At 55.1% G+C, this 22,162-nt stretch overlaps 8 protein-coding genes across 8 annotated transcripts; 2 read left to right on the top strand and 6 right to left on the bottom strand.

Annotated features, from left to right (window-relative positions):
* Position 1: 1 nt before the first annotated feature.
* On the bottom strand, positions 2 to 595 carry J3D65DRAFT_621998 (uncharacterized protein). The gene has a single exon (XM_066800018.1). It carries the CDS (start codon positions 485 to 487, stop codon positions 236 to 238), a length of 252 nt encoding a protein of 83 aa, XP_066656123.1. The 5' UTR covers positions 488 to 595; the 3' UTR covers positions 2 to 235.
* A 4,210-nt stretch (positions 596 to 4,805) lies between these two features.
* On the top strand, positions 4,806 to 7,086 carry J3D65DRAFT_621991 (glycosyl hydrolase family 61-domain-containing protein). The gene is made up of 3 exons (XM_066800017.1): positions 4,806 to 5,538; positions 5,591 to 6,111; positions 6,171 to 7,086. Exons 1-3 carry the CDS (start codon positions 5,187 to 5,189, stop codon positions 6,642 to 6,644), a joined length of 1,347 nt encoding a protein of 448 aa, XP_066656122.1. The 5' UTR covers positions 4,806 to 5,186; the 3' UTR covers positions 6,645 to 7,086.
* Positions 7,087 to 7,458: 372 nt separating this feature from the next.
* J3D65DRAFT_327399 (short chain dehydrogenase) lies at positions 7,459 to 8,579 on the bottom strand. Its single transcript, XM_066795393.1, has one exon. The coding sequence runs from the start codon at positions 8,280 to 8,282 to the stop codon at positions 7,518 to 7,520; it is 765 nt and encodes a 254-aa protein (XP_066656121.1). The 5' UTR covers positions 8,283 to 8,579; the 3' UTR covers positions 7,459 to 7,517.
* Positions 8,580 to 8,783: 204 nt separating this feature from the next.
* Positions 8,784 to 10,638, bottom strand: J3D65DRAFT_676500 (uncharacterized protein). Its single transcript, XM_066803613.1, has 3 exons — positions 9,889 to 10,638; positions 9,583 to 9,828; positions 8,784 to 9,511 (listed from the first exon to the last, which is right to left on the bottom strand). The coding sequence occupies exons 1-3, from the start codon at positions 10,309 to 10,311 to the stop codon at positions 8,813 to 8,815; spliced, it is 1,368 nt and encodes a 455-aa protein (XP_066656120.1). The 5' UTR covers positions 10,312 to 10,638; the 3' UTR covers positions 8,784 to 8,812.
* Positions 10,639 to 10,899: 261 nt separating this feature from the next.
* Positions 10,900 to 13,217, top strand: J3D65DRAFT_327377 (major facilitator superfamily domain-containing protein). Its single transcript, XM_066795392.1, has 5 exons — positions 10,900 to 11,163; positions 11,212 to 11,637; positions 11,690 to 12,510; positions 12,568 to 12,672; positions 12,748 to 13,217. The coding sequence occupies exons 1-5, from the start codon at positions 11,006 to 11,008 to the stop codon at positions 12,963 to 12,965; spliced, it is 1,728 nt and encodes a 575-aa protein (XP_066656119.1). The 5' UTR covers positions 10,900 to 11,005; the 3' UTR covers positions 12,966 to 13,217.
* Positions 13,218 to 14,828: 1,611 nt separating this feature from the next.
* J3D65DRAFT_327422 (c6 zinc finger domain-containing protein) lies at positions 14,829 to 17,886 on the bottom strand. The gene is made up of 4 exons (XM_066795394.1): positions 17,676 to 17,886; positions 17,392 to 17,621; positions 16,226 to 17,331; positions 14,829 to 16,180 (listed from the first exon to the last, which is right to left on the bottom strand). Exons 1-4 carry the CDS (start codon positions 17,795 to 17,797, stop codon positions 14,861 to 14,863), a joined length of 2,778 nt encoding a protein of 925 aa, XP_066656118.1. The 5' UTR covers positions 17,798 to 17,886; the 3' UTR covers positions 14,829 to 14,860.
* Positions 17,887 to 18,076: 190 nt separating this feature from the next.
* Positions 18,077 to 19,182, bottom strand: J3D65DRAFT_621977 (cupin domain protein). The gene has a single exon (XM_066800016.1). The coding sequence runs from the start codon at positions 18,941 to 18,943 to the stop codon at positions 18,398 to 18,400; it is 546 nt and encodes a 181-aa protein (XP_066656117.1). The 5' UTR covers positions 18,944 to 19,182; the 3' UTR covers positions 18,077 to 18,397.
* A 63-nt stretch (positions 19,183 to 19,245) lies between these two features.
* Positions 19,246 to 21,826, bottom strand: J3D65DRAFT_327276 (uncharacterized protein). Its single transcript, XM_066795391.1, has 5 exons — positions 21,539 to 21,826; positions 21,361 to 21,486; positions 20,762 to 21,296; positions 20,507 to 20,710; positions 19,246 to 20,459 (listed from the first exon to the last, which is right to left on the bottom strand). Exons 1-5 carry the CDS (start codon positions 21,713 to 21,715, stop codon positions 19,315 to 19,317), a joined length of 2,187 nt encoding a protein of 728 aa, XP_066656116.1. The 5' UTR covers positions 21,716 to 21,826; the 3' UTR covers positions 19,246 to 19,314.
* Between the last annotated feature and the right edge of the window lie 336 nt (positions 21,827 to 22,162).

Here is a 22,162-nt window from a genome sequence, read left to right as displayed (position 1 = left end):
GGGTGCGGTCTTGTCATTGATATGTCCAGAAGACTTTGACAGTGGAAGCGGCACGTACCGCACCATATACCCCTCGCATCAGAAAAGTCATACTGCCAACCCGATGCGTGGCCTGACGCGTGAGCAATGAGATTTTGGAGAGTATGACGCGTATGTGCAGCCCGCGTGCTGAATTGCGGCGCAAACTGCGCAAAGGCTTGAACGACAGCAACGACGGCGCTCGAAGTTTCAGGCATCAAGCCAGTCTGCTAATGCTATAAAACTGCTGTTGACCGGACCAAAACCGGTGACCGCTCTCGGGTATGCTCGTACGAAAACGCCGCTCATGTGTTGATGCCAGAAGCTCCGGTAGGGGTTCGTTGTCTAACCGGCGGTAAGCGAAAACGTCAGGGATGTCGCGACGGTTGAGCACTACGAACGAAGGCGCTTGGAGTTGTGGATAGAAACACAAAAGGCATGTGAGGAGCATTGCAACGATCAATACCATCCTGATGGGTGAAATGTCAATACAACTTGGAGCTGGACCGCAGGTTGAACTCGATGGTTGGGGACCAGATTTGTGGTCTAACCAAAACAGGCAATAAGCAGAAACACGTGTACCAGCTTACCGCTACGAGAATACCAAGACCTGACTGGGGTATCCCAATGCGGATTGTGCTAGGGCGACCAATCATGATGAAGTCAGCCTCTCGAATTAAACAGAGGTGGCTTGAGTTATGAGCTGTATCGTATAAGCTGTCAGAGTGGGAACAAGATTAATAAAAGTTGGCGCAGTTGGACTTTTTCCAGATTCAATCGTACTCATCGTCGAATTCCGCGGAAATCGAGGGATGAGCCGACTCTGGTCCCAAGAGCATCTCGTCATGTCGAGTGCATGTACGCGCTGGGTCCGCGCTAAACACTCATCAACGAAAGTCGAGCCCGCTGCCAATCGCAGAAAGAGCAATATTGAAAAGGAAATGGAGACACAACGGCCGAGGACACCATCAGGCTGGCCAGTACTGGAACCTGGGACTTGCCGTGGGCACGAAGAATGGAGCCAGGGCATACGTTTCCCCTACACCAACCTATTTGAGATGGTCTCACTGTAAAGAGTGACACAGTGTCGCGTGTACGTGACATAGAATGGATCTTGACACGCAGCAGAAAACGGATGCGGCGTTGAACAATGAACGGACACTTACCGCTGAACCTCCCAAGCCTTGACACGTTCGCTTGCTTACATGTTACAACTCTACGAGACACAGCAAGCAGTAGAAGCTTTCCTCAAGTGCTAATGCGAGTATTGTCTTACGCTGGAAGGCGATGTGCACCGAGGGTGTACGATTCAAGAAGGAAAGGAGACGAATGAAGTCGGCGAGGCTACTTGAATCGGTCATTGGAGAAGATATCAGACCAATCCCCGACATGGTTACCACGGCGTCGTTCCTTTCAAAGGGCCGTGGGCAGGAAGCATTGGTCAACTAAAGTCGCCTTGGTGCACAAGTGCAGGGCTCGTCTCTCTGTCCACAAGAATAACGAATTGTGTCAAATCCGTGGCGGTAGCAGTAAACGCGAAAACCCATAGTCTCGAGGGTACCTAGTCTTCAACCGAGCTGTAAAGCGAGCGCAGCAGTTTGACGATTTCAGGGTAGACGGGACATCGCGGATGCGCTTGTGAGGGGCACGACAGATGCGTCGATGCCCATCGCAGCAGCAACGTTGTGCCAGATGGGATAATAGCTCTTGCATACATGAATGTGCTTTCAAGAGCGCATCTGCCCTGACCTCGAGAGATCATCGAGGACACAGCGACAGCACGCGGACGCTTGCATGGCGTTTAAAGTAACAGGTGCAGATTGTAGGTGGGAGATGGAGGGTTGGTCACTTAATATTGAAGCACCAGCTGCAGATTTCAACTGCATTTTGAGTATCCGCTGATGCGTAAAGACGTGCTTGATGATGAATCCATGAACATGTGTGGTGCTGTGAGCAAGATTCGCCACTTTTCATTGCTTTTTCTTCGGCCGCGTTGCTGAATTGATAAGGTGCTTCTAGGCGTGCGATAGACAGAGACAGCCGAGGCCATCTGTTGATGTGCGTTGTGGCGCAAGCACATCGGCGACAAGTGCTCAATTGGAGCAGTGGATCCGGGGAAGGCCGATCTCCGCGCATCTGCAGGCAGCTGGGAATTCCAATCAAGCCGCATTGGTGGCGAAGGTGCGTTTATGAAGTGAAGCCAACACCGCTTCGAACATAAGCCGGGTGCCCCTTTAGATGTGAGCACGACTTGATGTTGCAGACCGCCTCTGACGTATGAGCCCGTTGCTGGGGCAGGTTTGCACTTCGGCGACGAGCAAGGGACCGATACGGGTTTTCTGACAGGTCAGGCCCGGTGGAAGACTGGACCCACTCTGCCGCTCATTTAAAGATCCATGGCAGTGTGTCTGCATTCCTAACGGCTGACGTGTAGCGACACGTCTTCGAGGCTTAGGCAAGCCGAGCAGTTGAGTGTCCGCGAAAAGCCTCCTACGATGGGGTGATGTTTGCGGCGACACCAGCTCTACGTTGAAGCTCAGGTCAAGTAGTTTGACTGTTGCGGGCCTGGTTCAAACCACGTGTAGTCGGATATAAGCAGCAAGACCAAGCTTTTGTCAATAGAGGAGGCAAAACCGGGCCGGGGCGACTGTTCCCGCTCCCGGTCGAAGTTGCAACCAGGCCTTCGGGCCGGAACAGTCGTCATCAAAGGTCTTGATTTTTTTGATGAAGTTCTGGGGCAGTTCCTGGTTGTCGGTCGGAGTGTGACAGGGATCAATCCACGGCCGAGATTAGTTGGAGTCCTAAAACCCGTTCTTGGTGGACTGCATTTAAATTGAACCTGCACACCTGAACGACTTTTTTTTGTCTAAAGCCGGTCTTTCGGTGCGTGATACGTGGTGGTCATCGAAAGACATACCTCTCGCAAAAAAGGTCCACTATGCATAGTGCGTTTAAGCAGCGTTGAGCACAATCTAAGCTTATTTTGCTGTCTTAGCGTCGAAATGTCAATCAGGCTCAGCGCTCCGCGGATCGTCCAGGTGCATTGGCCATTGATGCAGTGTGGAGAACCATGGTCTCGAAAGTTGAGCACAGCTTCCCGCTCAGGATTCTGGTCCATGCTTGCGGCCATAGCTCAATGGTCACCCGGGAGTGGTGAGGGCATCACGGCTCTCGCTCGGTCGTTGCGCTTCCGCAGCACCAGGCATCTGTGCTACACCTTGAACGCCACCAACAGCCGTTCTACGCCGTGTTCTACTCCCAGACACAATGTCGTAGAACGTCTCCGAGCCACGCGAATTCAGGGGAGGGAATCAAGAGCAACCAAGTCAGCCTTCTGTAGACGAGTGCGCCCAATCGGGGCTGTTTCTTATTCCCACGTCGTTGTGGACCAACAGGCTCAAATGAGACCTGACCACCAGCTGGCTGGTGATCGACTGACAGCGCGGGAGACCGAACGTTTTCCTGAGGCTCTCAGTCGCAGAACCGCGGTCCCTGGTTTCTAATTGCCACTGTCGTGTGAACCCAAAGTGGCAACTTTTTGGAAAAAGAAACACTTTGACAGCGGCCGCGCACGCACGCAGTCGTTGCCTCTTGACCTTCGGATTGAGGTAGGGTTTCAGATGTATATCAGTGTTGCCAAAAGGGGCAAGCAGAGAGGCTGTTGTGGATTGGAGAGGTCGGCTTCACGGAATTTGCCGTCCAATCGCGGCGAGAGGCGCAAGCAGCTAGGTCTCGATAGGCAGCTCCATGAAAAAGGACCGGCACCGGGGCCTGACGAGAAAGATTTGCTGGAAAAGCGGAATATGTAGCAGCCAGTGGTGTGCTCCCACAGGCGCCTACATGGCGATCGGCACATGTTGGAGTTCCGGGGCGCCGTGGCTTTTTGGCAGCCAAAAACGAGTGGATGCCTCTCGTCCCGAGGTGAAGCTGGGGATCCTTGGCAGCCCCCTCTCCGTGCCTCTCTGTGGCACAGTGGCTTGGGGAGGCTCCGTTGACAACAACAGCCGCAGCGCAAGAAGCTTGTTGAGTTGTTTGAGAGTGGCACAGATCAGACAGGAGCAAACGGCGAATCAGTGCATGGTGGCAGGTTGGCTAGCCAAGGTTGGATAGCGACAAGTCCGTTGGAGTTGAGCGGTGGGCCAGGCGCAGCGAGAGGCAGGGGGTGGTGAGAGGGGAGTGGGGCGGCAGTTGGTGAGATGAATTTTGACAGAAGGCCGACCGGGACGATGTGGTGCGACGGCGCAGGCGGCTGCGAGCTGTGCCTGAGGTCGGGTCATCCATCCATCGTACCAGGCAGATGCAGAGCAATCTCGCGATGCAGACAAACGGGCGCGTGGGCGGCAGGCGGCGGCGACGGGCATGCGCGATGGATGGTGGTTTGATTCAACGGGCGGCAAGGAGGAGCGAGGGAGAGACAGGCCGAGATGTGGTGGTGGTGGTGGTGTTTGTCGTGGGTTCAGTTGGGCAAGAAGAAGAGGTGATGGGCAGGGAAAAAGGCATTGTGGTGTTTGTTTCAGAGCGGGCGGCGGCGGGCGCTGATTGGACAGAGGGGCGACAGGGCTGGCTCCTCTGGCGCGCAAGGGCTCGGCTTGACCTCAACACCGCCTGCAAACGCTGATGGCCTGCAATTTGGAGATCAAGACTCGCTGCCCGTCTTGTCATTTGCGACTGCAGCAGCACTGACCCGACGACCTCTGGACGTGATGCACCTGCCCGGCTCTGGCGCCCGGCGTTCCTGTCTGCCCGTCATCATGGAGGCTTCTCCACACCTGCACCAGGACCGGTCCTGGACCTGGACCTGGACCTGGACCTTCTCTCTCACCACTCTGCGTCTTCTTTTCTTTTTCCTTCCGTCTCTATTTCCCAGACCTGTCACTCCTTCTATAATACTCGTCCAAGCCTGGTCTGGCCCTTCTTCTATCAGTCGCTCTTTGCACCCTCTTCTTCCTTCATCCTACGTTCCTTTCTTGCACACCCGCCCTCCTGACCTCACGTCTCACTTCTTCCTGGCAGTAGACCTGTCATTCCTGTCCCCGCTCCCTCGGACTTCGCCTTCAGACCCTCAAGTCCTTGCGCGCTCGCCTACATAACATCCCCGAGCTGGCTCAGTGTCCATTCGCGTTCAGCTCTCAACTTGACAACCCCGAGGCCGGATTCCTGCAAACACAATGAAGTTGTCAATCGCCTTGACCGCCGTCGCGGCCATTGCCGTCGATGCCCACACCGTCATGACCACTCTGTGGGTCGATGGAACTTCAGCTGGTGACGGTGTCGGCATTCGCATGCGCAAGGATCCCGCTACCGCCAGCTTCCCCATCAGCATTGGCGACGACGCTCTGGCCTGTGGGTACAACGGTGAATCGGGCAACTCTCGCGTCGTCCCTGTCCACAATGCCGCTGTCTTGTCCTTTGAGTGGCGCTCCGTCCCCAACGATGCCGCCAAGGGTGCCATCGATCCCGGCCATCAGGGTCCTTGCGCCGTCTACTTGAAGAAGGTTGACTCCGCTGTCAACAGCTCAGGCAAGCCTCGCTCCAGTTCTTTCCATGGTGCAATCATTCTGACTACAAGTAGCTGTCGGCGATGGTTGGTTCAAAATCTGGGACGAGGGCTATGACGAGGAAGCCGGAAAGTGGTGCAACCAGAAGCTCGGCGGCAACGGTGTATCGGGCGTCTATGGAGGCAAGCTCTCCGTCAATCTTCCAGATGGCCTTGAGGGTGGCTACTACCTTGCCCGTCCGGAGATCCTAGCCCTCCACGCCGCCCCTCAGGATCCTCAGTTCTACACCGGCTGCGCGCAGATCTTCCTCAACTCCGACGGCAACAAGAAGCCTGACAGTACCGTCAGCATTCCTGGCTACGTCAACTGGGGCGACTCTTCGGTTACGTTCGATGTCTACTCCTCGCCTCTCGCTCTTCCCTACGACACCCCTGGCCCGCCGGTCGCCAAGCTTGTTAGCAACGCCAACGCTGCCGTCTCCAAGAACACTCTTACTCAGACCGAAGGTGAAGTGCCGGCGGGCTGTATACTGGAGATGGCGGGCTTCTGCGCTTACGAGGTTGCCGCCTATGACAACATGACGGCTTGCTACGCTGTATGACTCTTTCTCTTTCGGCTACGTCACTCTGATCTTCACTGACACTTTCATCACAGGCTGCGAAAGACTGCTGGGCTCAACAGGGCGACTGCTGGAACTATGCTGAGTCGCTTCCCACAAGCGGATCGCCATGGTGCGATCTGCTGACCGACAAATGCCGGGGCATTGACAACGCGTGCGATGCCGGAAAATACTACGGTCCTCCCGACAGTGGCAAGGACTTGACTCCATCTGCCTCCACCACGAGCGTCGTCATGGCCGCTGCTACCTCCAATTACCAAGTCGCTTCTTCCTCGTCCGTCGTGTCAGCAGCCGAGAAGATCGAGGTGTCTCACACGACGCTTCAGACGGTCGCCTCCTCCCCCTCCTCGTCCTCGTCTTCGTCATCTGTAGAGCAGCAAACTTCAGCTGCGCCAGCAGTCGAGACGCACATTCACACCGTGTTCCATACGCAGGTGCACACTGTGTATGCCACCGCGGGAGCCAAATTCAGGAGACACGCGGCCGAACATGGCGTCAAGTTGTCCTAGACAACTAAGATGCGGGAGCAATGCTCGTCTTATGATTCATGTTGACTTTTTTCTTTTTCTTCCCGAAATACGCAAACTGGGATGACTTTGTCCGTACACGGCTGGCTAAATGACGCTGGTTCAGGCATACTGGGGTCCGGATTTCTCTTCTACTCGAGCTTTTCGAAGCTATGACTTTTCTTTCGCTTCTCACCCTGGCATGTTCATGGGTCCTTGTTCTGCATTTGGGCGTAGCCTTTGTTTGTTTTATGGCTGATGTCTGCTTCGCTTCACTTCTTTACCTTCCTCTGCACCTCTTAACTTTACTTCTGAACAAGAAGGGGCCACTGTAGCTCCTGATTCATGCATCGGGCTTGGAAGGATTTCTGGATGAGTAAATTTTGTGTGCTGAGCCTGCTTAAGCAAATATTGAGATTCTTTTCAGGCACATCTGTGATGCCAGACACCTGCTTTTGATGTCACTGTCATAGCCGAAGACTGCTCCCCTAGGCACAATTATTGCAGTGAACGACGTCTCATTTCTTTCGACACCCACCGCAGTGATGGAAGCGCCCATCGACTCGTGCTACTATTTTGGCTTAGCCGCCGTGGTCATTACGTCATCTGCCGGCGATAAGAGACCGAGCGGCGGGAGGCCCTCGGACTTGTGCGTCCGATCTCAACACCACTTTCAACGCATCCCTCTGATCTGTGGTGTGCCATCAGTTTCACCATTCTTTTCATCAAAACTGTCTCTTTCGTCGCTCCCAGCATGATCTGTCCTCCGTTGTTCACGGTGGTCACGACCAGTACCACCGTCCTATCTCTTCTTGAGATACCACCTCGATTCACACAGCGGTCCCAATGGGGAAGTTGTCTTGATTGCTCTCCTTCTCAGTCGACAAACAGGCCGCCGTTCGCAAACAGGTGCTCCCCATTGATCCATCTAGACCGTTCCTCGCACAGAAAGGCAACAGCATACGCAATCTCACTCGGATCCGCCATCCTCTTTCCCACTGGAGTAGCATCGATGGTCGGTTGCAGGATTCTCATGGCCTCCTCGCCAGCTGCAAGGAATCCTTCCGTCATTGTTGGCCCCGGGCTCACAGCATTGACTGTGCAACCGTATTTTGGCGGAAGTTCCTTGGCCCAGCACCGTGTGAACGAGTCGACCATGCCTTTCGTCCCGGCGTAGATGGTCTGCATTGGCGGAGCGGCCCTCGCAGAGACGCTCACAATGTTCACAATGCGACCGCTACCGTGCGTAATGTGCTTCAGCGCTGCCTGCGTCAAGAGGAAGACCCCCCGCCCGTTGAGGTTGACCAGCTTGTCCCAGTGATCTAGCGTCAGCTCCTCCAGTGGGGCATTCACTGCCAAGGCCGCATTGTTTACCACAATGTCAAGACGACCGAACTTTGCAACCGCGGATTCGACAAGTCCGGCTGGACCGCCAGTGCTCGACATGTCGGCCTCGACCGCAATAGACGGAGTCTGCAAGCTCTCTGAGACATTGTGCGCCTCATCTGATAGCTGGGCGTGCGGATAGTTGACGACGACGGAGGCTCCACGCGCCGAAAGTTCCCTCGCTATGCTGGCCCCAATCCCGGAACTGGAGCCCGAGACGATGGCTACCCTCCCCAATAGTGTTGCATCCGCCATTCTTTACGCTCGTTCTAGACTCGGACTTTCCTGGAAGTGCGGTAGCAGATAATGCGCTCTCGTTTGGGCACCTCAGTGGCTCTTGAACGACTCGGATTTTCGAGGCGGGAATTCCGACGTCTTGGAGTGTTACACGAATTGCTTTGACAAAGGGAAGGATGCTGTAACAGACTCCTCCGGGACGGGGTAGGCTTTTGACGGGCAGTGTTTTTGTGGGGGGTACGGCCCGAGTCGCGTCAGCTGCCCGATCCCACTCCCTCTACCGTTTCGGAAAACCCGATGGTGGAGAGTTGGACCACATTGTGTGACCGGGTCAACGTCGCGGTCACTCGGAATGAGTCCTTGGCCACACCGGATGACATTTCATGTGCGAGAGGTACCAACCACATTTGGGCTGAGAAGAGAATATGGTCATTCAACCGCAGGCTCGCCCATCGTGCTGATTCAGGTTGACAATTCCACACGAACCAATCAGAGATGTCAAAGCAACATTTATACAAAGTCGGATTGGTGTACCAGGTCTGTTGGATTTACAGCTTCCACTCGTGCTTATTCGGCAAGCCATTGACCCTTGACCCGTCGCCAGCATCAAGGTAACCGCAAATACGACCGTTGGGATCCCACTTGCGTCGCAAATCCATCAGCCGCCTTCCCTGCTCGTTACCCCAAAATCGAGTCTTTCGACACTGGAAATCGGCATCGCCAAGATATGCACCCTCCGAATGCTTTTCTACCTTTTTCATAATTGACTGGACCCAGTTTGACGCTACACTGTCGTCGGCCGCATCTTCATACATGACATATGTCGCAAAGTAATGATCAGATTGCATGCTGAGCGCCATGTCCCTCAATCGACGTCTACTTCCGGGCGCCATGCTCAACCAGAGTGAGAATGATTTCCTTGTGGGTAAAGTGGTAAAAGCGTCCTCGAGCACATCGACAACATCGGCATCGTCATTGATGTACGCGTTGTCGACGCGGTATCGATACCCATTTGGATTGGCGGCACCCTGATCGATGTACTCGTTGGAGATGCTGGTTTCCTTGAAGAAAAAGGACGCAACCGCGCCAGGAGGATGACTGTCTTCTGCAGGCTTCAACGCAGCAAGCGCTTCCTCCTCACTGTTCTTAAAGGTCACAAAGAGTATTGTAGTGTACGGTTCGGCGGACTCGGGCGTGAATGCTCCCACGGCAGCTACCTCGGTATCTGGGTCAAAAGAAGCGGAAATCTTAACACGACTCGTCAGTAAATCCGACATTCGAGCCGCTCCAACGACTAGGTAAGGATGGCTTGACTAACGCTGAGGATCCAGTTCATAGCTTTTTTGAAGTCTTTTTTCGCATACGTGTATGCTGATGACCGCATGCAGGTGTACGCAGGTCTTGTCTGCAGGTGGAATCGTGTAACTACAGCTGGAAAGCCTGGTCCAGCTCCCCTGGCTGCCCAAAGGAGCTCACTGTTTTGGTTCTCAGAGCAGCACAGCCTTTGCGCTGTGGCTGTCACCACGTCCATGGCCACAATCTGCTCGCAGGCCCAGCCCCAGTTCTGCCTTTCGAGTCAGCCTTGACCCACGTCGCTGGAACTGATATTGAATGCTCCCAATACCTTGCAATTCCATCCCATACCGCCCTGGAGGAGAAACCCACCAAGACCGACATCAGGACAATGGCCGCCGGCGAACATAACGCCTTTTTTCTGGAGAACATCATTCAACTCGCGCCCGGTGACGCTAGGCGACACCTTGACAATGCCGGTCTTTTCGTCGAGCTCGATCTCTTTGAACTTGCCAAGGTCGAGGAGTACCGCATCATCCCTCACGCTCCAGACGGCCCAGGAGTGGCCGCCAGAGCGGATCGAGATCTGGCATTGCTTTTGGATGGCGAGGCGGACTGCTTCATCGACGTGGGATTCCTCCGAAGCCTCGACAACGGCGATGGGATATCGGCTTGGTCTACGGTAGTTGAAGACCCGACCAATCCTGGCCCTTTCGTAGTCTGCATCATGCTGCCATGTAATTGGTGAAGTCATTGGGTTGGCGCATGCGAAGCTTCTGCAAAAAAGCGTGCGTGTTCCAAAATCCACACTGGTGGACGCGCGCTACGAGTGGATCCAAGACTGCTTAAACAAAATAGAAAAATACACCAGCCGCCGGAATTCAGCAAAAAAGCGACATTGGACATGCGCACGCCGTCACAACTCCATAGTCGGAGCCATAGCCGGAGCTAGTGAGGAGCTAGGTTCCGAGACGGGACCACGTCCGAAGACACAAAGTGGCCGACATGCCTAGAGGAGACGAAAAAGAAGAGGCTCGGTAACGGCCCAAAGAAGCTCTGGGATGATCCCGCAACGCTACCCGGTTTACGAACTGGACGACGACAACGATTATCTGAACGGATGTTCCCCGAAGTCTGGGGCCCCGCATTGTGGCGCGTTCGGGGTCAAGGCCTGAGCGCCCCAGACGGGCATCAGGGCCGCGCGTGTCGGATGCCCACATGCAGCACGCGCACATTCAACGTTGCTTTCTCCATGGGATTTGCACACGGCATTAAACTGATATGACCATACTAGATTGGTCCGGGGTTGTTTGGGCCTGCAGATCTCATGTCGGAGCTGGCTCAAGTGTGCCATCGGAGCTGTTTTGGGTTTTTGATATTAACTAGTCAGCGCCTGCTCCCAAAACCTACGCTTTCCGCTGGCTTTACCGTTGCCTACTCCAACAACCATGGCAATCAAAGGCATTACACGACTGACGACGGACCGTCCAAAGGAAGACCTCGTCAAACACAATACGCTCGGCAGTCTGCGCCTCCGTCATGAAGACACTAATGACATTATCCTCATTCCGACGCCGTCCAATGACCCAAGAGATCCTTTGAGTTGGTGAGTCGGACGCAAAGGCATACTAAAACTCTACTGACTCTGCACCAGGTCGACATCTTACCGATATTACATAGCCGTTCTACTATCTCTGGCCATCTTCTTTGCCAACTTCCTGGCAGCGGGGCCAACGGTCGCCATCATGGAAATCACGATGGCTTTTTACGGGCCACCTGGACCAGGCTTCGAGCACCACATCTCTAAGATTGCCTACTTTTTCACAACGTCGGCGCTGATGCAGGGCATGAGCAACCTCTTCTGGATGCCCCTGGTCGTCAAGTACGGGCGTCGTCCAGCCTATGTCTTGTCTTTCACTATGTACACGGTGTGCGCGGCGTGGGCCGGCGGCGCAACGAGCTACGACAGTGAATTGGCGGCCAGGATCTTCATGGGATTTGGCGCCGGGGCTGCCGAATGTCTGGCGCCCCTGACCATTTCTGACATGTTCTTTCTCCATGAGCGAGGAGCTATCATGGCGTACGCCCCTTCATCCCCCCTATTGTTGTACTCGCATTCTAACAGCATACAGCATCTACACGTGCTTCCTTAGTGCTGGAGTCAGCGGTGGCATCATCATATCGGGCCTCATCACCATCAAGCACGACTGGCGGTACATCTACTGGGTCTCGGTAGCTCTCATTGGCGCGACGACGGCTCTCGTCATCTTCACCTTTCCAGAGACGGAATTCGATCGCAGCGGCCTCATTCCCTCGCCCGACAGCGCCGACACTTTCAAGCCAGAGCTCGAGGCCGTCGACGAGGAGCTCGCCAAGGTGCCCTCAGACTCCAAGGAAGAAGGCCGCACTTGGCACTTGGAGAATACAGCGTCCAATACCACAGCTCCAGTGCCCAAACCACCCACAACTACCAGCGCTCACCGAAGGAAGCCCGCAGGCCAAATGACATACTGGGACACGCTGCGGCTCTACACAGGCATACATACGCGCGAGCCAATGTTCAAGCTCTTCATTCGGCCCGTGATGCTACTCCTGCTGCCGCCGGTGCTGTGGGCAACGCTCGTCATGTCCGTCACCATCGGCTTCGTGATAGCCATTAGCTCCAACTTCGCAACGGCCTTTGCGCAGGCATACGGCTTTGAGGCGTGGCAGTCGGGCTTATGCTTCATATCCGGCCTCATCGGCTCTGCTTTGGGCATTTTCTTCGGCGGCCACGTTGGCGACTGGTGTGCAGATTACTTGACGCGCCGGAACGGCGGCGTCAGGGAGCCGGAGATGCGTTTACCTGCTATGGCCATCAGTTTGGTTGCAGCACCCCTGAGTCTGGTTTTGTATGGTGAGGGTGTCGGGTTGAGACTGCATTGGATGTGTGCGACGGTGGGATTGGGACTTCGTAAGCTGCCGCCCCCTCTTTGTTGTTCGAGTATTTCGCACTGACGTTTATGGGCAGTCAACTTCTCCATCGTGCAAGCTACCAACATCTCGCTCGTCTACACCATCGATGCGTACCGGCCCGTCGCGGGCGAAATCACCGTCAGCCAGCTCGGCTTCAAATGTGCGTCCCCCTATCCCTTCCCCTTCTCCCCAAGACCTGTCTAGCACTTCAGCGAACTCAACTGACTCGCAACAGCCGCCTTCGGCTTCCTCCTCTCCTTCTACACCAACCCGTGGATCAACAAAGACGGCTACGAGCGCGCATTCGGCGCCATGGCCGGCATCACTGGCGCCGTCATTCTGGGCTTCATCCCCTTCTACTTCTACGGGAAGCGCATCCGCCACGCCACGTGGAAATGGCGCATTGTGCGCTCGTGCGTGCATTGGGATCAGGACCGCGAGGTCGGCGAGTAGAAATGTGGTTACTGGCTTTTGCTCAGGTCCGGGCCTGTGTTGGAGTGAGTGATAAAGGTGTGCAGTTCTTGCATTGAATTTGGAAACGGGAACTTCTGCGCGCTGCGCGTGATGCGGCGCAGCTTTTGAGTGTATGTACATGATCGAAATTGATCCTTCATCTGCTGTCAACTCCCTCTTCTCTAAACGTTTCCACGTACAGCTTCCTGAGCGCAATTTTTGTGGCGGATGATAGCTCCTCGAGCGCAACTGTGATAGCGGACAACTGCTCCTTAGGCGCAACCATGCCAGCGACTGAACGCTCCCTACCTACCTACAACCGCAAGATCAGATCTCCCAACTTTCGGCACTCACCGTACTCCTAGCAATTCGAGGGAAGTCGAACTCATCGACCAAACCCTTTCATCAACTACTCTCCCGTCATCTCCTCAATCCCTGCAAAGCCCAACCCCCAGAACACACTCAAGGATACCCCATCGGCCCAGTTAAGCTTCCCCGCATTTTTAGCGACGAGCTGCGGCCAGCGGCATTTCCGACGCCACTGACGCCACCACTCTCGGCTCAGGCGCGTGGTGAGAGTTCGGTTTACTTTTACCCCACACTTTGCTCTGTTTCCCCCTGCTGCTCGACGGCTGGTGCCGTTGATGGGCAGCACTATGGTGCGCGTTTGATGCTAGGCTTGCGCAGGGAGATTGCGGGTAATTGGAAGCGGCGCTAGCACGTGTGGCAGGCTGCAATGCGCGTGGGGACTTTTCGGTCTTGGTCAAGGTGTTCATTTTGCTAAGCAGTGGGTGGCTGGTTGGCAGTTTGTCCAAGGTAGCTAGCTGCGCGGGTTAGTAGTGAGTGGGTGATTCAATCTTGCAGGGACGTCCACAAATCCTCAGAGTGCCTTTGCAGGCTGTGGCGCCAGAACCACCCACAGCGCAACACATCACGGCTTTCCCCTACCTCTCGGTCATCTCCAACCTGCCAATTTCACTCCGGCATGATCGGCACCCTCCAGATCCGAGCGCGAGTGCGCCGTCACGAGCAAGCAGACAGCAAACAAGTCCGTCCCGTCGGCTGGCTGGCTGGCCCGGGGACCGATGTGGGCCACCTCGGCTCCGTGGGCAAGGCAGTAAAACGAACACCTCGTGTTTTGCCCGTTGCGACTCCCTGTACGATCGGTCGGCCCGCTAGGTTGCTGAGGGGTACGGAGGCGCCACTGCGGCTAGTTTGTCGCTCGGTAGGTGGATGCGGGTAGAGTGTTTCGACGGGGTAGGGCTGGCGAGGGCGCGCGTTGGTGGACGAGTGCGTTTTAGTAGGCGGATTGGCTGTGGAGAAGGAGGAAATGCATAGATCGATGGGTACGCAGTGGGTTGGGCGAAGCTGGTGGATGATATTGGTTTGAGGTGCTAATGTTGACCAGAATCACTGCGAGTGTTGGTGGCACTATGGCAAACGACGAGAGAAAAAGTGACAACAAAACAAACTGAACGTATAAATGGTCGTTTGTTTGAGAAACTGGAATGCTTTTTGTAGATGCCAGAAGATCAGAAGATCAAGAATGCGGCATTCTTATAAGACGTCGAGGCTTGCCTTAAAATCCAACCCCAAGTCTTACGGCGGGGGTGTAGTCGTGTATATCACCGAGCAGTCCACAGTCCGCAGTTCCATGACCAACTTCCGTAAGCAGAAATATCCGGGGACAGCAGCAGCGAAAGAAGAGCCACCCGCGCAAATGCAGATACAAAGGGTATACATGCTCCGTGTAATGCCGCGCCAAAATTCCGTCGTATCAAATCCATGCTGGTCCAAATGCTTTGGAGGATCCTGTACCTGGATGTGCTGAGCTTATCCAGTTCTTCCTCGCACGCATCCAAAATGAGGAGAGAAATGCTTCTCCCTGGTTTCAGCTACCGCTGGACCTGTCCAGCCGCAACGCCCAAGTCCTTCATCAGTTGCACCAGGTTTTCAACCAGCGACGGCACAATGCCCTCGGAATCACTGCCTCCAGCTCCTAATCCAAAGCTCATGCCTAGGCTACAACCCAACCGGCGCATATCGTGGTCGTCATCTTCATCATCTCCCAAGAAATTTCTCCTCAGCACCTCCGACGTCTCTTTCATCACTGCTTCCGAGTCTTCGATGGAAACGAGCTCAGGTGCGGATGATGAAGCGTTTCCTTCCGAGCTGGAAATGGCGCTGATGCACGGTCTCCCGCGGCCGAGGGCAATGAATCGCTGCACATCCGCAGACTCGGGGCCTTCGAGCCACACTTCGGAGTCGATGCCTTGAGTAGACAGTCCAAGATTCGTATCCATGATAGAAGTCGCGGGGAAGTTGCCAGCCATTGGAGTACTTTTGCTAATAGAAGTAGCATGTCTAATGACGCCATATGTCCAAAGAACGAGGGATGCGTGGTATACGGCGATGGCCCAGAAATCGCGGAGCGTTTTGCGTGGAAAGGTCCGAGCCACTAGAAGCACTCGACTGGCTTGCCAGACTGCTTGTCGGGCGTAGGAATCGTTCGTCCATTGCTGGAGGCCCGGAAAGACGCGGCGTGCCTCATCCTGATCTTCTTTGCCGCCAAACAGCTGGATATCTTCCATGTTGGCGTGTAGGTACATCATTTGAAGTTCCAGCAACAGCTGAATCTCAGGGCAAGGTTGAACATAAGACGGCCAGGAGCTTATGTTCACGCGAAGTTGGTGGAGTATCTGGCAGAGTTCTTCGTGGCGGTGTGTCATCACAAGCGAGCTGTTGTGTGGGCCAGTCCTAGAACGTGTGGTAAGTTGAAGTTGGCTGAACTCCCAGACCATTCCCCATGCGCCATGAAGGATGGCGAGGGTGGAGAATTGCGTGTCGTGGAAATGAGGCAACGTTGCGAGCAGAATTGGATCCTTCAAGCAATCCAAAATACAAAATTGACGATCTTGGAAACCGGGTGGAAGAGAAAGATACGCGGCTTTCCACTGCTCAGCGGTTTCTGCAGCCCACAGCTCGCGAGGTTCGGGGAGTGGGATTGAGACCTCGCCGTAGGATATGACCGGATTGACCAAGACACACATGGAGGATTGCGCGTCGTAAATAAATGCGTGGAATGCGAGACGGCGGAAGGATTCGCGCTCGATCCAGGCGAGCCATTTATTGTGAAGCACTTCGCCAGTGTCTCCAGGAAACGGGCTGATAGGTGGCATCCTGGCCTTTTTGAACCTACCAGCTCGACGAATCATCTGCACTCGTCAGCAGCCAGCACTTGAAATATTGGGATTCCCTACCGTGTACACAGGCTGCTGCTGGCTTTCCGCAACCTCCATCTTCCGCCGGTTGCCTGCCCAGAGGAAGTTCTGCAGCATCAGCATGAAACTTTGCAAAAGCCATAGTTCCCTTGTGAGAGCGTTTCGCTTCTCGATTTCGTGGATGATGGCGATCCTGACTGCTTCCTGGATAGCGTGTCCTAGCCTTTGAAGAGCTCTTATCTCTGTGAAAAGAGCCCCTGAGGCTACAAGGGTTCCGAGAAGGTTAGGGGTCGCGGCGTTGGGTGAAAAGGTTGGTGCATGTATGTAGGAATCGGCACGCGTAGAGTAGCTGGTGAAGAAACATTGCAAAAAGTCGTCCAAGAGCTCGGTGGTGGGAAATGATGAAACAACACGGCCTATGCTAGCCGAGTCGCAGGCATTGAGAATGGCTGCCAACAACTGATCTCGTGCGCTCTGGTCCAGGTGCTCACTGAGGACGTGCTGCTCAGATCTGTATCTGCCGTCTGGGGACGTGGCGTCAGTTTTGGGGACGGATATTTTCCCCATCTCAATGTGCGATCCTTCGTGTTGGGGGTGCCAGCGGACCAGGGAGGATCTGTGAAAAGCTTCGGTGCCGAGGGCCACACGTCCGCGTTCGTCAAGGGATGCTCCCGAGGTTTGCTTCATATCGGGTTGAGAAGCAGCGCTTGATGATTCTGGGGCCACGAAATCTTCGTTCAAGTTGTGAGGCTTGCCATTGAAAGCGTCGAGCAAGCCAAAGTCGGTGGAATCAAAGGAAAGGTCGTCTTCCACTGTGAAGTCTAGAACATTGCGAGGTTCAAAATCCCAATGCGCGGGACTAAGTGAGCCCGCGTCGTTTGGGGTCAGGACGCTTCGTAGAAAGTCGGAGAATTGGTTCTCGTTCAATGGCATGTTTTGAGAAAAAGACTGCTCTCCTCGCAGTGGAGCTACCGAGGGCAAAGAAGCTGGAAAAGTAGTTACCCGGGGGTTGGCTAATGGTGATTCGTCGCTGCTGAGTTCAAATGCGTTTAGCAGAGTAGTGGGCGTGGGCATCTGGTTCTCGTTTGAATCTATAATGGAGCTGGTGGTCTCTGTATGGCTCAGCGGTTTTGGTGGGGAGAGAACTGCAGGCGAGTGTCAGAGGAGCATTCGACCAACACAACTAGGAGGCAAGGGCAGCATACCCGAGGGCTGACTCGTAGCCGCATTTGCTCGATGGTCGGAATTTGATTCGCACTCTATGTCCTTGATGCGGCAGCGCTTGCAAGGCTTCTCGTCCTCGCACTTCAACTTGGCGTAGGCGCAAGACTTGCAGGCCTGTGAGACGCGAGAGCTCTGGACCAAGGTGCGCTTCTGTCTCTTTGCTCCGTTTGCGTCGGTGTCATGGCACGTTGCATGTCTTTTGAGCAAGTCGCTGGCAAGGGTGGCCCGTCAGCTTCGAAGGACGCAGAGGCAGGGTTGGACGTACGGCCTCCCAAAGCCCTTGTGGCAGACGTCGCATTGGAAGGGCTTTTCTTGCAGATCTAGAGGCTGGATGAGAATTTGTACGACGTTTACAGCGGGGGAGGAGACACAAACGAGATCTGACATGGCGGGCAAGGTGGTCAACTCGAGTGTAGCTGCGCTTGCATTCTGTACACTGAAAGAGGCCTTTTGGACGTTCGGCCGACGTTTCCATGGGAGAGCGGTACGGCGGGGGAGGTGATAGGCATCCGGCGGCAATCGACGGATAGCTACCGAGCAACGAAGGAGCGCGTGTACCTGAGAGATGTCGAGAGGACGTCGAAGTTGTTCCCCGCAAAAAGAGAGGTGGCAGGGGGTGTCTGGTTTTAAGCGTCAGGTCAGGTCGAGCAGCTGTGACGGACCCTGTGCCTGCACTGCAGTGCCGCCCCTCTTTCCCCTCCACGCCTCTCCCACCATCATCCTGGTCCGTCCTTCTAACCGTCCCCGCCACATGTCTGCTTGTCCAGAACCCATGATGCATTATTAGGTACTCTCTTCTGTTATTCTCCTGCTGTCAACTAATCGAAAGTTTGCCAATTGTCAGCCTCGTCGCCCACCAACACAACGTCGACACTGTCCTTCACCCGGATACCGACGGCCTGCGCTTCTCCCATAGACCCACATCCTCCATGCCTCTGTACATCATGGTATCCACTCCACCACCTTACTCGGGCCTCGTCGTCCTCCCTAGTCCGATGGTCTGACGCCTGGAATGTCGGATGCTTCTCCAAACTTCTGACCGCCAATCTCAATCGGATGCACGGGCAGCAAAATGTACAGCATGCGTGCCCAGTGCTCGTCGCTCATGTTCTTCCACGCATGATTTGTTCCGCGCTGGATGCTTATGTCGCCGCGCTTCATCAGGCGCTTCTCGCCCGAATCGAGAATGAGCTCGATGTCGCCCTCGAGGACCACGCCGTAGTCCAGGCTGACGGTTCGGTGCATGGGCGACGTTGCTCCTGGAGGCATGTCCACCATGCGGATGACCGAACCATTCGAGACGGTGATTCCGGGCGGATTCTGCAGAAAGCTCTTGTAGACTTGAATGTCTGCGTTGCCGTTCAATTCGACGGGGAAGCCCTTGGTCGTGTAGCAAAGGCCAAAGTCCGCATCGCCTGGAAGTGGAGTGAAGGGAAGGGTCTCGTCGAGCTCGTTCTCGAAGATTTCTTTGCCTGAGGCATCGTGGCCGGTAATATAGCGCTTCGGGTGACGGATATCTTTGCCTGCCGACATAATGCTGATCGTAGTAGAGTTGCTGGTTGCTTACTGAACGAAGAGACAGCAACGATGACTTTTAACTAATGACAAGTCCCGAGGGACTTCCCGCTGAAACCGAGATTCCGCAGCGGGATGTTTTTGGCTGCATCATGGGTAATCCGAGGAGCCGATGTGGAGGGCCACCATCCACCGGCATTGTTTTCTTGCATGCCTGCCGCCACTGCGGGATCGTGAAAAAATGCCCTTTTTGCGGAGAGGTTGAGGTCTTGGTGCACCAAAAATGTTAATTCAACCATGCGCTTGGCAGATCATTTACGATCGCTTCGATTGGCTATCATATCAAAGAGTCCATTGGCATCAGAGCAAAGCGAGCGCATTGTAGCAAACTATCCCTTGAGCACCACGCCTTCGTCAACCCGCTTCGCACTTGACACATCAGGGACGCCCTCAGACTCCACCACCTTGGCTCCAATAACCTCGTACACTGGAATCTCCGCCAGTCTGTCAATGACATGGTGAAGCGTAGGCAGCGCATCCCAGTCCTTGGGATCAAACTTGACGCTTGCCCTGTCCGCCTTCCAGATCCTCTTGACGGTCGTGGGGACAACCTTGCCCTCTTCAGCATGCGGCACAAAAACGGCGTGTTCCTCGGCAGCCTGGCCGCGATTGTGCACCTGCGGGATGTATCTGTAGACGATGATCCCGTCGTCGGCCTCACCGCCAATGGTGCCCTTCTCCGCGCCGACGTCGACCTCGTGCAGGTCTTCGAGCGCCAGCTCGCCAAACGTCGCGCCCTGCCAGCTGGTCTGCAAACGGTAGCTGTTGTAACGACGATGAATGTCAATGGCGCAGTACAGCTTGGGCATGCCGAGCTCCTCGCGGCCACTGACTATGGGGTCGGCCAGACTCTCAAAGAGCAGCGGCATATACGTGCCGTCGATGACAGATCCGTCCTTCTTGACATACTGCACGCCGTGTACGTAGAGACCAAAGTGCCGATACCCTCCGCCGCCCAGCCAGTCCATCTTGTCGAGCGTCGTCTGCGAAAAGCTGCAGTACGCTACCGTGCCCGGGCTGCGGAAGCGGAACTGCGTTGACGGAAACAGGTTCTGGAGGACGGTGCGCGATGTCTTGATCTTGATCGCCGCCGTGGTAGCTGTCGAGTGCGTCGCTTTGCGCGGCCGCCCGTAAAAGTCCTGGCGCGGCCCCGGCATGGGCCCAAAGGCGATGGGCATGCGCCAATAGAGGTTGGGATTCTGCGCCCATTGCCAGCGTCGGAACTTGTCCGTCGCGCTGTCCCATTCGTCGTGACCGAAGTTATACTCCATGTGCGCTTGCATGTCAATATCCTCGGCTGTCTGGTCTTTGCCCATCTCGCGAGAGAAGGACTGGATGTTGGTCGCACGCTCGTAGCGGAAGTCGACGTAGAGCTGCAGGCGCTGAGGAACTTCTTCAGGCTTCGTTCCCTTGGGTAGGACTACTCCCAGCGCGGCGGCATCTTCGATTGCTTGTCCCGCGCCCTGACCTTGATCTGGTAGTTGTCAGAAAGTAGTCTCTGGAGTTGCACATTCTACTCACGCGGCAGGAATGGATGCGCAGCATCTCCGAGCAATGCAAGTCTTTCGTTGATCCACGTCTCGAGTGGCAGCAAATCCAGAAGCTCCCAGACCTTCAAAGTTTCTTCATGGGCCTTGTCCAGAAGGGCAATCATGTCCGGATCAAACGACTTGTAAATCTCGAGCAGTTTGCTCTTGTGGCCGACCTGATTGTATTCGGCCCCGGCTGTCCACCGTCAGCCTTTGGTACTCGTGAGAACCTTCACGCCTCTCTTACCTTCTTTCTTCGCGCCAGACTCTTCTGTTGGATGGATGCAGACAAAGTTAAGCTGCTCGTTGTTTGCACACGGGTAGATGACCACACGCCGGTCCTTGTCGTAGCAGATTGACAGCTGTCCAGGCTGTTCGACATACTTCTTGGTCCTGGGGTCCTCGAGCGCAGCCTTCCTGCTCACGAGGAATCTGTACGCGCTCTTGCCGCTGCCAAAAGCTTTGAAATCGCCGCCTGGTACTTTGCTCCTGGCGCGAGAGTGAACACCGTCTGCACCGATGACGACGTCTCCATGGAAAGTCACTCCAGATTCAAGCGCCACCGTCGCCGCGTGAGGGTCGATGTCAGCGACGCGCAAAGATGTCTGCACCTCTACTGGGACCCCGGGGTTATCCAAATCAGTAGGGGCTGTCGCTTTCTGCATTAGGTGCTCGTGGAGATGAACACGGTGACAGAGGAGCCACTTGTGCTGGAAGAGCTGCGAAACGCCTGCAGTGGGGAATGATCGGATGAGTTTCCCCGAGGTGTCATAGTCGGCAACCTGAGCATGGTTAGCAATCTCATCATGTGCTTGTAGGCAGCATGTCATGCTCCAGGGTACTGACAAACTGGGTCTCCACTGCGCCAAACTCGTCTGCCTTGATTCCAATGCGTCTGAGCACGCCGTTGGTGTTGGGGGCTATATGCACTGCAGCGCCCAACTCATTGGCAAAAGATGATTGCTCAAAAACCTATTGAACGTTAGAACATCCTATCTCATTTCCCTACACGTGTGATACTTACTGTCACCTTGTGGCCGGCTTGCCTTAGATATATGGCTGCAGTCAAGCCTCCAATGCCAGCTCCGGCAATGAGAATCTTCAAACCATCGTCTGCTGTTCCATTCACGTGGTTCGAGCCGTTGATTGAATCGCCGTTGGTAAAGCCATTCAGATCACCAAACTTGCCGTGGTAAGACATGCTGCTTCAGGTCCAACAAGCTAAGATCCGTCCAGCGTCAATCAATGCTAGGAGCGGCAGCGGAAACGTCAATCGATGCAGCTAGACTGGTGGTTACAAGCGAAACAATGGCAGATGGTCTGAACGAGGTATAAAGAGATGCTCGGCAGGACAAGAGCTCGGGCAATGGAGAAGCGCTGAGTTAGCTGCAAGTTTGGAAAAGACATTTGTTGAAATCGCCCACATGGCGGCCACTTGGAACCGTGTTACACAGCGAGGCCCGCCCAAGCCGTCCGCTCTCCACATGGCGAGATTGGTATCACGGGAGGTCTGCTCCTTGCGATGCGCCGCACGCACGCTCCGCGCTCCAGCTCTCCCGGTGGACGGCAACTCCGAAGCCGCATCCAACAGCCCGTCTGATCACGAGACGAGGTTGTCAAAGCGCGAGAGGTTGTCATGACGAGGCCA

This window comes from Phyllosticta citribraziliensis (assembly GCF_038025025.1).
Source record: "Phyllosticta citribraziliensis strain CPC 17464 chromosome Unknown J3D65scaffold_5, whole genome shotgun sequence".
Lineage (NCBI taxonomy): Eukaryota > Fungi > Ascomycota > Dothideomycetes > Botryosphaeriales > Phyllostictaceae > Phyllosticta > Phyllosticta citribraziliensis.
This window is presented reverse-complemented; position numbering and strand designations above follow the sequence as displayed.